Source organism: Megalobrama amblycephala, linkage group LG4 (assembly GCF_018812025.1).
Source record: "Megalobrama amblycephala isolate DHTTF-2021 linkage group LG4, ASM1881202v1, whole genome shotgun sequence".
Classification (NCBI taxonomy): domain Eukaryota; kingdom Metazoa; phylum Chordata; class Actinopteri; order Cypriniformes; family Xenocyprididae; genus Megalobrama; species Megalobrama amblycephala.
Genome location: NC_063047.1, coordinates 44,976,837 through 44,990,975, shown reverse-complemented (window position 1 = coordinate 44,990,975; position 14,139 = coordinate 44,976,837). Strand labels below are relative to the sequence as shown.

Below are 14,139 nucleotides of genomic sequence, written 5' to 3'. Positions count from 1 at the left end.
TTGTTTCCTCTTTTTGTAGCTGCTTGGTACAGTACACAAGCAAAACCAAATCATTATGATGGCGCACATTTTCAAAAACAGTAAGTGTGTCAAGGTCATTTAAGTTCAGATCTCAAAAAAAAAGAAAAAAAAAAAGGATTTACACTCTAAAATAAATGACTTTTTCCATTACAGGGAAAACCAAGTTCATCACAAAGACCTTCAGAATGAGAAACCACCCTTACCTCCCAGAGATCAGTTCATGTCCATGGATTCTGGTCAGTTTTGTTGTATTTTGTTATATTAGCATAATGTGTTAGTTTACTTCACTCTACAGGGCTCAACGCTAAGGACTTTTTCTACTGGCCCGGTTGGGCCAGTGGTTCAAATTTTTACTTGCCCCGCCAAAATTTTCACTTGCCCTTGGTTATGACACCAAAAGCTACTAGATTAACTCACTTAAATTTTAAATATTGTTAGATAAATAAACAGCAAGTAATAAAACAGTAATAAATAATCAAATTACAAGTACTAGCACAAATTAATACAACAGAACAAACATATAAATGAAATAAACAGTGCAAGTTTTTCATGCAGGTTTAAACTGGAGATTTTCAGGTACAGAAATTGTAATATCTATAATTATATAACTATAGATATATAATATAACTATATTACGGAGCCCTAATCCTGACATAGAAGAAAAAAATATATATATCGTGGCCACGAATTAGGAATTCGTTCCCACGATTTAACAATACGTGCGCACGTTTTATTAACTCGTTCCCTCGATTTAGTTAAATCGTTCCCACGTTTTATTAATTCGTTCGAATTAAAACGAATTAATAAAACGAGGGAACGATTTAACTAGCTAAATCGAGGGAACGAATTAATAAAACGAGGGAACGATTTAACTAGCTAAATCGAGGGAACGAATTAATAAAACGTGGGAACGATTTAACTAAATCGAGGGAACGAGTTAATAAAACGTGCGCACGTATTGTTAAATCGTGGGAACGAATTCCTAATTCGTGGCCACGATATATATATTTTTTTCTTCTATGTCAGGATTAGGGCTCCGTACTATATAACTACAGATTAAAATTTATAAATCAGTCAAGAGCAAACTGAAAATATAAAACTGTTGTTTGAAATTATTTTAAAAAATGAAAAGACTCTTTAAACCTGAAATTAAACCCGCCAGTAGGTGGCAGTGAATCACTGTTAATGAGCGAGTCATTGAGATTCAACCGGATTCAACCGATTCATTCAAACAGCTGATTCATTCAAGAAGTGTTGCTCAGAGACGCAAAACAATTCTGTGGACTTAGTCTGGAACTATTTTCGTTGGCGAAATAGATTGAAACAGGCGATTTGGTGTCCAAAATGTAAGTCACTTGATATTAAGTTCTTGTTCATTTAACTGTACTCTGTATAAAATCAATATCACATTTGTAATTGCTGATATTTGGAGAAAAACGGCGCTGTGTAATATTGTTTAACTATATTAAATGATATAAATATAAAAGATATACTGGGGCATTTTTGCCCCTTATCTTGAATTCTGGGAGCATTCTAAAGGCATTTTAATAGACTAAATCACGCAGTGAAATCGTGCACTCTAAATATGCACGCGCACTAGTCTAACCTACTACTAGACTATGTCACGTATTGCATGCGTGAACTCATTGTGTGTGTTTTTGTTTGGTTTTTGTAAAGTGAGGGACATACTCGATAATATCAGACGACATCATAGACGATATATAAAACACCCTACTACAGCCCTGGTCCGATCAATAAATCTCGGCCCGATCGGGCAAGTGACAGTTCAGTCTACTGGTCTGGATTTCATAGCAACTTTCATTGGCTACGGACCGCCCAGAGGGAATCTGACTGACATGTAAAGCAACCAATCACAGTTTGTTGTCATGTTCAGGGGCATGAAAATGTAAAGTCGATGTCCCTACAATAACAGACCATTGTTCAACCAAAAAAATTATTCATTCGGGAACATTATGCAAATTTACTGCACCAATGGTGCATCAGTCACCAAAAATTTTGAAAATCCAGTATTTAGTGAACCTGATAAGCATTCATTGCCACAGTTGTAAACACAATGACTTTCTTCTTCCATGAGGGGGATTGGTGTTATGATGGCTTTGTTTCCAGATTAACTGTTAAAGAACGCAACATGCACATCTCCCGGAAATCCAGTAGAATTCAATCAGTCAGATGATGACTTCACATTTTGTGTGCCTTAGGCATCAGACGTTCAGCCAGTGGTCCATGGGCATGATGTTTGAGGCTGAGACTAGCGTGATGGTATCTTTCATGCGATGGAGCCACCGCAGGGGGGCTTGGTCCAAACAGAGAGTGAAGGCTCATTCAAGGAGGTAGTAACAGAGGCTAAGGACCACCTACCGCAGCGATGTCCAGTCCTGCTCTTGGAGGGCCACTGTCCTGCAGAGTTTAGCTCCAACCCCAATTAAAACACACCTGAACCAGCTAATCAAGGTCTTAAAGGTGCTGTAGAGGATGTTTTGTTTTATACATTTTTGCAATATTACTTGAAACTGTCTTTACTAACTGATAAAAGACTATTTATTAGGTGCACTGAAAGGAATAATATTAATATACATCATCTGTGCACGAGGTAGGGCCTTAAAAACATCAGCCAATCGGTTATGCGATCATCAAGTAAACGATTGGCCCTCTGGCTTGTCAATCACATAACCGATTGATATTGATATTATTCCTTTTAGTGCACCTAATAAATAGTCTTTTATCAGTTAGTAAAGACAGTTTCAAGTAATATTGCAAAAATGTATAAAACAAAACATCCTCCATAGCACCTTTAATAGGCAAGTTGGAGCTAAACTCTGCAGGACAGTGGCCCTCCAGGAGCAGGATTGGACACCCCTGACCTACCGGATCTCTAGGCATTCTTTCTATATGGTGCTCTATATCGCTTCCATCTTTGAGAGATTACGACTGATGTAAAGCACCCGGCACTCCTCCCCCCTCGACCACCTGAGAGAATATGGGTCGCAGCCCAGTGTCCAATGTGTCTGTCTGCAACACAAAAGGGGGATTAATGTCAGGAGAGTGCAAGAGCACTCCTGCCCCATTTTCAAGTCCAAGAGGGCCAGATGAAGTTCTCCTTCAAGGTTTTCAACACCACCGTAAAGGCCAATTCACTCCGCACGGACACACGGCGACAAACGCGGACAATCACCAGATTACAGTACGTCACTTCTCAGACATTCCACGACCCGACAAGCGGATCATTCAGCATGTTCAATCGGCGAAAACAAGCTCCAACAGACACTGACAGGGGTAACACACTGATCCGACAAAACCAGACAAAGTGTCTGTTGGAATCTGTCAGTGCAGCGTGCTTCGGCCTTGATATGTTTGAACTCAAGGGAAGAAGTCTGGGACGGCAAGAGGACTTTCAAAAGATTTATTTTAATTTTCAAAAAAATCTCCAGTACAAACAGAAAACGCAGCTTTTCAGCTCCATGCAGGTGTTTCGTCTAAGCTCTCTTCCCATCCCAGGAAATCAAAACTCCAGTTTTGTGGCTTGTAGTCCACATGTATTAAATGCTAGGGTACTCCTTAATGTTGAAAAAATGATCTTTTAGCAGATATATATACATTTTAAAATGACAGTTCCAGGAAAACGGATAAAAAAATATTGATGCTACACTCAGGGGCGTATCAAATTGTTTGTCCAATCAAATGCTTTCTAGAATGAGAATGTCCTTCCTTCAATACCACCTGCCTCTGACTAGCAATTGTTCATTGTGGCCAGTTCATGGCTATGACATAAAAAACAATTCTTAAATATGTCATATGAAACATGTTAACAAAAAAAAAAGTTTTGCAAATTATTAAGCTTACATGCGCTTCATACTTCTTTCTCTCAGCATATTACAATAAGCAACTGAAACAGAAATGTAACCAGTTTGATATCATGTCTGAATTTCCAGTGGATCTTAGTTATGAGGACGTGGAGCCCGTGCCGGACTATGTTGTGGTTGAGGGGTCGACACCTCCTGCGCCCCAACAACCCACCGCCACTCCACACTACACCACAGTCGAGACAAAAAATCAAGATCAAGATGAAGACAGCGAGGATTATGATGACATTGAAACCCCTGCTGACGACGACGGTGAGGATTATGACGACGTAGGGTAAAAGACACAAATCAACAGTGGCTCTACATCACCTTCAGCTAAGACACATGAGAAGATCTAGAACTAAGCTATATATTTCCTGCAAAATACTATTCTACATTATTTGTGCAGAAACAAGTATTAACGGCATGTAACCTAATACAACTGTGTTTACTTTCATTTATGTAAAGCGAGCTTTCACTTTCTATTGTTAGTAATGCGATACCGTCTTCCAAAAACATCATTTTCTGTTGTAGTACCATATTGCTTGGATGTGATTGCACAAGTTCAAAAGAAGTTGATGAAACTTCTAAAGATGAGAAATATCTCAATATTATATATTAAATATATATTAAGCCTATAAATGATATTTGCACTATCAAGTTTCATGTCAAGTTTCAATACGCCTTATTCTTTTATTCCTGTAAATCTGTGTACTTGAACTAAATGCTTTTTGAAACAAAAACAACAACAACACAAACAAGCAGTACTCAAACGTTCACATACATTTATTCTTAAAAAAGAAAAAAGTAAAATGGTGATGATCAATAGATATTTCTCTTTCACAGCTGTTCAATTTATAATCGCTGTTGGACAGGGCAGCAACAGCAACATATCAAAAGTCAGTTCTTTTTTTTAAACCCATGCTCACGGTCAGAGAAGCATTATGGGCATTGCAGACATTTCGAGGCATACGATTTCTTTGCACACAATCTGCAAGTGTCCCTTTTGCTCGGTGAGTAGAGCTCATGTTCTTTTGTACACAAGAGAAACAAGTAGAGAAAAAATATTTTCTTTCTCTTGCTCTCAGAGATGTCCATTAATCGGCAGGCACACGGGTGTCGAGACTAGCCTCCTAGTCGCTGACCCTCACCCCAGGCAAAGCCTCCGGGACGCTCCTCAGGGAGAGGGTTGTAGTTGGCATCTTCCTCAGGTGTATCAAAGAGCATCTTACTGGAAAGGTTGAAAAAATTAAGTATTATTTCAAAGCAAAGACTTAAAATATTACCTTGAAGTTTTTATTTTATTGTTTTAGATTGTGTAGCACGTAAGTTTAGGATTGAAAGGATTAAAAATTGCATTGATCCTTGATAAATTGTTTAGACGGTTACACTTTATTTTACAGTGCCGTAGTTACATTGTAATTACTCAAATAAGTACTGAGTACTATTAATTAACTACATGTACTTACTATAGAGTTACAGTCAGGGTTAGGTTTTGGTTTAGGGTTAGTTACTTGGAATTATGAAGTACATGTAGTAATGTGAAACTATGGCACTGTAAAATAAAGTGTTACCGTTTATACACATGACCAATCAACAGATTAGCACGATATTATGTTTTAGAAAGAAGTCTCTTATGTTCACCAAGGCATTTATTTGAAAAAAAGTAATATTGTGAAATTACAATTTAAAATATCTGTTTTGTATTTTAATACAATTAAAAATGTAGTTTATTTCTGTGTTGGCAAAGCTGAATTTTCAGCATCATTACTACAGTCTTCAGTGTCACATGTAATATGGTGATTTGCTACTCAAGAAAAAAATTATCATCATCAATGTTGTAAACAGTTGTGTGCTTTTTTTTCTCCAGGATTCTTTGATGAATAGAAAGTGTGAAAGAACAACATCTATTTGAAACAGAAAGCTTTTGTTCCATTGTAAATGTCTTTACTGTCACTTTTGATCAATTTAATGCATCCTTGCTGAATAAAAGTATTAATTCCAAACACTTACAAACACTTTCTATTTCGGATAAAAATTGTAAACCGTTTTCAACATTGATAATAATAAGAAATGTTTCTTGAGCAACAAATCATCATATTGGAATGATTTTTGAAGGATCATGCGACACTGGCGTAATGATGATGAAAATTCAGCTTTGCCGTCACAGGAATAAATTACATCTTAATCTTATATTCAAATAAAAAGTTCTTTTAATTTGTAATATTTTGCAGTATTACTGTTTTAACTGTATTTTTGGTGTCCATGATAAGAGACTTCTTTCAAAAACATTTTTAATGTTTCAAAACTTTTGACAGATACTTTATATATTTGACACTGTGAAGACATGATCACTCACAGGATGGAGGGAGTCCTCAGCCATCTGCCACCACCTGGTTGGTTGGGAAACACATCCTCTAGAAAGTAGTACACGTGTCCCACTGCAATGCCTTATGTTAAAATGACAGAACATAAACTTACAGTGATATATACTTAAAAACTTTTTCACACATTATAAGCAAAAACAAAACATCACGTTAATATCAAAATTTGAATTGATAATGAATAAAAATGGACCTCTTTGTTGTCAAAGCAAATGTCAGCAAGTGAATAAATCTGACAAATCACAAGTCTTTACCTAAAAGGTCCACAATGATGGAGTTTCCCAGCAGCAGGGAGAATCCCATGAGCACCCATGGGAGGAAGGGTGCCTGGAAATTCAAAAGGCCAAAGAAATTCATGCGCACGTTTGGATTCCTTCTGCTCCAGATATACACCAACATGATGGTAAAAGCCTGACCTAAGAACACAAGATTCACAAACATGCCAAATATCTGCACAACTATTAAGAAAATCACAATGTATTTAAGCAAATATAACACAATTTTTATGTTTACAAGTCTTGAAATAAGGGAATCCCACAATCTTGTAGTGCCTAATACATGTGGCATATTGGATGTATATTTGACAAGTTTTTGCTGTTGTTTCTACATGATGTTTCACATGATTTTGTTAAACATAAATTAGGTCAAACAGATCATCTTTCATTGTTAGGTTTCTATATTTGTCTACATATTAAGGTAAAAGTAAGAGAAAACTCATTTTGTAAATTTATATAATTAGTATATTTATACTTTTCCTTTTTCATTGTAGTGCATTTTTTATTAACTTTTTCTGTTTTCATTCTTTCTTGGTCTATTTTAATAATCTTATGATCTCAAATCATTTTAAACTTCATTATGCCTATGTACACTGAAAAGAATTTGGTGCATCTTCACTCGGAAATTGCTAGTAAATTTCACAATTAATTATATATATGAAAATAAAAAACGGCAAGTAACACTAACATTTTTAAGTAGAAAGACTGAAATAGTATTTTCTTGTAAAATGTGCTCCAATAATCTTTGAAAGAAAGGTAGCTGAGACTTTAATGTCAAGTCAGCAGCTAAGGCTATTCTTAAGGCCCATTCTTACCAAGAATAAGAACTATAAAGATAACAATAAATATATCAGCGTCCACACCAGCAGACGATATCCTTCCGTTTATATTCTAATAATCTGCTGCTTTAAATGCTTGAGCTCTTTTAAACAGGATGGATACTGATGTTTTCATGGTTCATCAGTTCTAAAAATGTGATTCTAATAATATCGCTCCTCTGTGGCTGTGACTTTATCGTTATAGTTGTGGTTTTAGACTCTGCTATTCTTTTAGCAGAGCAATGCTGTAGAGTTCATTTTCTACCAGTTACATATAAGTTGTATTTAATACAATAAAATTACACAAAATGTAATGTATGATAAAAAGTATGTTTTACGTATGTACGATAACAAATCTGAAGCTTTTTCTGGTAAGATCTTATTATACAAGAGCTGGCTAAGTAAAATTCATTATGCCTATGTAAAGCATTTTGAATGATCACTGTAAATGAAATGTGGTAAATACATAAACTTGCCTGCATCTATATTTTTGTCTGCCATTTTAGACATCAATTGCTGTGCTATACAGATAAATGTATTGAGTGTTTCTTTTTTGAGCAAATGTGAAGGATACAGTCATGAGAAGGCCACCAAACAGGAACATAAAGACAAAGTCAGCGGTTCTCCCCCTGAAGGACCCCTCCTCCAGCATCCGACAGTACCGGTACCTGTGAGACTCGAGTTAAGGAACTTCAGGCTCTATCCCTTACACACACTGATACCTTTACAATCTACTTATTTAATATGAAAATATTATGCTTTTATAAGGATACAAAAATATCATGTTGAATAAGAAGTTGAACCCAACCGGACCAAAAAACAAAAAGTTGGTTATTAGTCGCCATACCTATGGACACACACACACACAAAAAAATTTGAATCACATGTTGCAATATTAATGTATATTCTGAAATATTACATATGGGCCATTCTACGGAACTGGTGCAAACTGCTGTCCCATAACCAAAAAACATATTTAAAAACCATTTAAGTCTTCAAATTTTAGATGTTTACTAAGATCCTTTTTTATCTATTGAATCTCACAATAACATTTAAAATATCAGTAAGCTTAATATATATAAAATCATAATTTATTGGGTACTTTCAGTTGGGAGGTGGCTGTCCCGAACCCTAACCTCTAAATTTCAACTTGTGAAAATTATATTGAAATAATTTGCCATTTTTTCAATTGTTGTTTTTAAAAAAAAAAATATATATATTTTTTAAATCATGAAACAATGTAAAAAAAAAAAATAATAAAAAAAAGTGTTCTGCATTTTCATATCACTACCGAAACAGTGTATGTTTTAGTCCATTGGCTGAGACTGATTTTAACCACACTTCTACATTTTTGATCAGGAAATATTCCTGTGTCCCTCTCTCTCATAACCTCTCTTTCCATGTTCAAAAGTCTAAAAATCTGTGTAACTTTAAGGAACGTCACTACCAAACACCTTTTTTCCAAAATAAAGCAAACTTTTTGAGGCAAACTTTTTTTTTAATGTGTGTACATCTGTTCAGAACTGTGCTAGCTAACCATGAGCTGATCATCATCTGTGAGCTAAGCTCAAAAGTATCTAAAATTGTCACTACTGAAACAGTCACTACTGAAACATGTGGTGGAGTTTCAGTGGTGACATCATTGTTTTTTTTTTAAGTGTTATACAATCAAATTTTTTTTTTTTTTTTTTTTCCTGTGTACAACTTTTCAGAACTGTGCTAGCTAACCATGTGCTGATCATCATCTTTGAGCTAAGCTCAAAAGTATCTAAAATTGTCACTACTGGAACAGTCATGACCGAAACATGTCATCATTGTTTTGATAGTGACAAAAGGGAACACGGCCATTTATTAGGGGAAATAAAATTTTAGTACAGTTATGCAAATCATTAGTATTTTAGTATGTTTTAGTAGTGTTTTCGCTACCAGCACATTTACTGTCACTACCAAAACATAGGATGTTTTGTCAAAAATAAAGTATATTGAATTACCAACTGAAATGTTATTATAGTGTTTGGTTTAAACTATATTCAAACTAATAAATCCTTAACTTTTAAATCAGTATGATAAACTTTATACCTTTTACAAAGAAAAATTGCATTCAAAATACAACAAATCTCATAATTTGTTAACATTGTATAAACATTATGTTTTGGTAGTGACAAATTTGGGGAGAGGGAAAATTTTCCAGAACTTTCTGAAAATACAATATGACAATTAACTGCACAATTACTAGAAATGTGTGCCTTGGATATTATACAATTTGCATACATACAAAGTTTGTGGAAAAAGACATTTTTATCCAATTCTGTAGAGCGGCCCACATATTCTGACTATTATTGTATATGTCATGACTTTACAAGGACACAAATAAAGCAAGGCACAAAGCTCCTCAAAGAAACACTGATTATGACACTTACTTGATAATTCCTCAGTATTAAATCTGGGTTGAAGTAAAGCTGGAAAGGTGTGATGAGTTCTAATTGCTGAGAACACAAAATAAACACCACAATCAGATACGAATGACACGTTGTAGATAAACAAACAGTTTTTAATGTTACATTAATACTACACTCAAATCATAACGTTACTAAAGTTACTTTTAGCAGCTCGCTTGGGGTTTAACTATCAAGGTAAGTCAGCTAAGTGGACGTAAACACAGAAAATAAGATGTGGACATGCAGACAGCGCAACTGGAAGCCAAACTGAGTGATATATGTAAACCTAGATCCATTACTCTTAACATAAATACACATTTCACAGGCGGGTTTTACGTAAATATGTCCTGATAACACCACAGTCAGTCAGCCACAGGATACCAGCTGTGTTTCAACTGCATAGGGACGAGGCCACGATGGATCGCCTAAAACCCTAATATCCGTCCAATTTACTTACCACGGCGGCTGTAGTGAGTACGCATGCGGTGGTATAAGCTCTAGTAACCACTGGAATCTGTAAATATTCCTGTCGGATTGTCTGGTATGCCATTTTCTGGAGAGACAACGCTGCTTCCGGCACCTTCCTGACACGTCATCACCTGGGCAAACGAATGAAGGAGGCGGTTGTAGTTTTTCATGTTTCCAATTGGTCAACGCTTTGAGAACTCACTGCTCTGATTGGTCAACTAAAGTGTCAATCATCAATTTATACCGGTCATTGGAAGCATGGCATTTTTTAATTTGTTGGTGAAGATTGTCAATAAACGTATGAAAATATTGTAATGAATGTGTTTCACATTTGCAATCCCCATTAATACGTTATATATATTACTAATAAACAAGAATCGACTGGTTTAACAAAGATTCACATTTTGTTAAAAACATATTAAATATATATAACTACAGTGAATTTTGTAATAATTTTGGGATAAAATATATCTCAAAAACAATATTTAAAAAACCTAATCCATCTTGAAATAAATTATGTATAAACCTGACTTGAGGGATACATTTGTATAGCCTAACTTTTATATTAGAAAGAGCTTAATTAAAGAAAAATCCATATCCTTATATTTTTTCCAGAAACTGTGGTCAGAATTTGACTATATATAATTTCAAATAAAGTCAAAGAAACTCACTTTATAATGAATACTATCCCTGTAAAGACCTTAGTAGTAAATTCATAGAAGGGTAATGTTGTGATTCACCTAGTTGGTCGGTTTGGTTCATATGGCTTATTTCTAACTTTCTATGGGAAAAATACTTCAACTTTGCTAAACAATTGGTTTATTTCGTAAAAAAGGTCAAAATCGACGTGTTTACATCATTGTGCTCCCAATCAGCAGGGGGCGATATTGCGCTTTCACACGCAATCTCACTGAGTGGTGCATGAAGAAGGTTGAAGTGTTGGCGGGCTGTAGAGATGGCAGAGAGTGGAGGTAAACACGATTCGGTTTTCAAACCTTTTTAATTCTCGAACAACATACACAATATCAACATTATCACGAAGTTTTTCATGTTACTTTATCTGTACGTTTAGGCTGTTATAAAATATTTAGTCAATTTTACATGGAGATAAATGTTACTGTCATAGTATCATACGGCAAAGTTAGTTCTTTAATATTTTGAGAAACAACAAAATGTAATCCTTTAAGCAAGCCTATATATATATATATATATATATATATATATATATATATATATATATCACACACACTACCAGTCAAAAATTTGGAAACATTTTTTAATGTTTTTGAACGACGTCTCTTATGCTCATTATTAAGGCTGCATTTATTTCATAATAAATACAGAAAAAACAATAATATTGTGAAATATTATTAAAATGTAAAATTATGGTTTTCTATTTTAATATACTTTAAAATATAATTTATTTCTATGTTGCAAAGCTGAATTGTCAGCATCGTTACTCCAGTCTTCAGTGTCACATGATCCTTCAGAAATCATTGTAATTTGCTGATTTATTATCAATGTTGTAAACAGTTGTGCTGCTTAAAATTATTTTATAACCTGTGATACTTTTTCAGAATTCTTTGATGAATAAAAAGTAAAAAAATATCAGCATTTATTTAAAATAGAAATCTTTTGTAACAATATACGCTACTGTTCAAAAGTTTGGGGTCAGTAATTTTTTCCTTTCTTTTTTTTGAAAGAAATTAATACTTTAATTCAGCACGGATGTGTTAAATTGATAAAAAGTCATAGTTGTCAGACATTTATATTGTCAGAAAAGATTTATATTTTGAATAAATGCTGTTCTTTTTAACCTTTTATTCGTCAATGAATCCTGAAAAAAGTATCACATGTTCCAAAAAAATATTAAGCAACACAACTGTTTTCCACATTGATAATAACTGAGTATCAAATCAGCATATTAGAATGATTTCTGAAGGATCATGTGACACTGACAACTGGAGTAATGATGCTGAAAATTCAGCTTTGCAATCACCGAAATAAATTATATTTTAAAGTATATTAAAATAGAAAATCTTAATTTTTAATTGTAATAATATTTCACAATATTATTGTTTTTTTTCTGTATTTATTATGAAATAATAAGCCTTAATGAGCATAAGAGACTTCGTTCAAAAACATTAAAAATAGTAATGTTTCCAAACTTTTGACTGGTAATGTATGTATATATATATATATATATATATATATATATATATATATATATATATATATATATATATATACACACACACACACACATTAACACAGCATATATATATATATATATATATATATATATATATATATATATATATATATATATATATATATATATATATATATAACATATATACATACTGTATTAATGATGTATATATTTGTGGCTTCCAATAACTTGTCTCTCTTATTACAGTAGTTTCAGTGGGATCTGAATCCCTCCATCTGTATGAAGCACAGTTCTACGGCTTCACCCCGGAGACCTGCACATTACGAGTTCGTGATGCCTTTCGAGACTCCCTTAATCACATATTGGTCGCTGTTGAGTCTGTGTTTGTGAAAAGATTGTGTCCAGGCCTTGATCCGCCAGCAGAGCTCCGACTGAAAGCTCGAGAAAGCACCCAAAAACTGCGACAGTTTTTACAGGAGCGCTTCGAAGTTATGTTTCAGCGCATGAAGGGGATGCTGATGGGCCGCGTCCTCTCCATTCCTCACAACGTCCTACTGCCCGATGATCAGCTGCACCAGAAGTACCCAGAAGGCAAAGAAGAGCTCATTAAACTGCAGGACTCCATTGCAAAACTGCAACAGGCTTATGAAGCGGAGGTGTGCGCCAAGCAAGCGCTTCTCGCTGAGCTTGAGGAGCAGAAAGAAACGCAGAAACAACTGGATGAAGTGCTGAGATGGATCGAGGAACTGCGTCTTTCGTGGAGGCGAGAGGGAATGGGAAGTGTCCAAGACAGCATCCGACACATGATGGAGACTGTGGGCCAGCTGCAGGACGTCGTTGGCAAGATTAGCAAGCGAAATAAAGGACTGGATGAAGTTTGATGGTTTATATGTAACATTTGAGACCTCCATACTACAAGAGCTGTGGTGTAATAGCATGATCCATCCACCAGGGGGAGGCGGTGCGCAATCTATTCGGCACAATTACATTAACATACAAGTGCCACGATCAGTCCAGCTTCAAAGCAGTACATTTGCAATCAGGCGATTTTCCTCAGACATTTGAAATGCGGTCCATCTCTTCTTCCTCAAAGTCACTGGGTTTTCTCATTTACAATTCAGTGCCTTTGATGTTCAGTACAGTGAGATCTGCATTAGATTAGCCCAAATGTCCCACAGGCCCAAACTGATGTGTCCAACAGCCTGGTTGTCTTTACACTTTACAGCTGGTTTTATGTTGTTTGAGGAGATATTTTAAGGTATTTCCCTTGATGTTCAGAGGAGAAAGAGTTTAAGTTCATATTGGCTTGTCCGGGACATCATCGCCACCAGAGGAAGATGTAAAGTTTGTACATAGTCTGAATCTAAAATACAGTACTTGGTCAAGTGTCAATTTGGACAGCAAAATGTAAAAAAAAAAAAAAAATGTAATAGACTAATATTCTTCTTTTGTCCATTACTGTAAATAACAATAAAATGATTTTTGGGTTTGTATTGTGATGCATTTTTTTACACAAATAAAAAATAAGTTTTTAAAAGAAGTCTCTTATGCTCACCAAGAAATGTATTTGATTAAAACTACAAAAAAGTAATATTGTGAAATGTTACAATTTAAATTTTTCTATTTGAATATATTTTAAATGTATTCCTGTGATGGAAAAGCTGAATTCTCAGCATCATTACTCCAGTCTTCAGTGTCACAT

At 34.7% G+C, this 14,139-nt stretch overlaps 2 protein-coding genes across 2 annotated transcripts; one reads left to right on the top strand and one right to left on the bottom strand.

Moving 5' to 3' along the window:
• Positions 1–4,649: 4,649 nt before the first annotated feature.
• On the bottom strand, positions 4,650–10,401 carry derl2 (derlin 2). The gene is made up of 7 exons (XM_048189555.1): positions 10,254–10,401; positions 9,779–9,844; positions 8,132–8,205; positions 7,933–8,026; positions 6,520–6,715; positions 6,241–6,331; positions 4,650–5,112 (listed from the first exon to the last, which is right to left on the bottom strand). Exons 1-7 carry the CDS (start codon positions 10,344–10,346, stop codon positions 5,007–5,009), a joined length of 720 nt encoding a protein of 239 aa, XP_048045512.1. The 5' UTR covers positions 10,347–10,401; the 3' UTR covers positions 4,650–5,006.
• Positions 10,402–11,084: 683 nt separating this feature from the next.
• Positions 11,085–13,930, top strand: mis12 (MIS12 kinetochore complex component). Its single transcript, XM_048189556.1, has 2 exons — positions 11,085–11,235; positions 12,684–13,930. Exons 1-2 carry the CDS (start codon positions 11,220–11,222, stop codon positions 13,316–13,318), a joined length of 651 nt encoding a protein of 216 aa, XP_048045513.1. The 5' UTR covers positions 11,085–11,219; the 3' UTR covers positions 13,319–13,930.
• Positions 13,931–14,139: the final 209 nt, after the last annotated feature.

Excerpts from the sequence above, each read along its gene's own strand:
- derl2 (XM_048189555.1), bottom strand. The coding sequence starts at position 10,346 with ATGGCATACCAGACAATCCGACAGGAATATTTACAGATTCCAGTGGTT. Across the intron at positions 6,332-6,519 it reads CATCATTGTGGACCTTTTAG|GCATTGCAGTGGGACACGTG; the intron begins GTAAAGACTTGT and ends TTTTAACATAAG. Across the intron at positions 5,113-6,240 it reads CTGAGGACTCCCTCCATCCT|TAAGATGCTCTTTGATACAC; the intron begins GTGAGTGATCAT and ends CAACCTTTCCAG.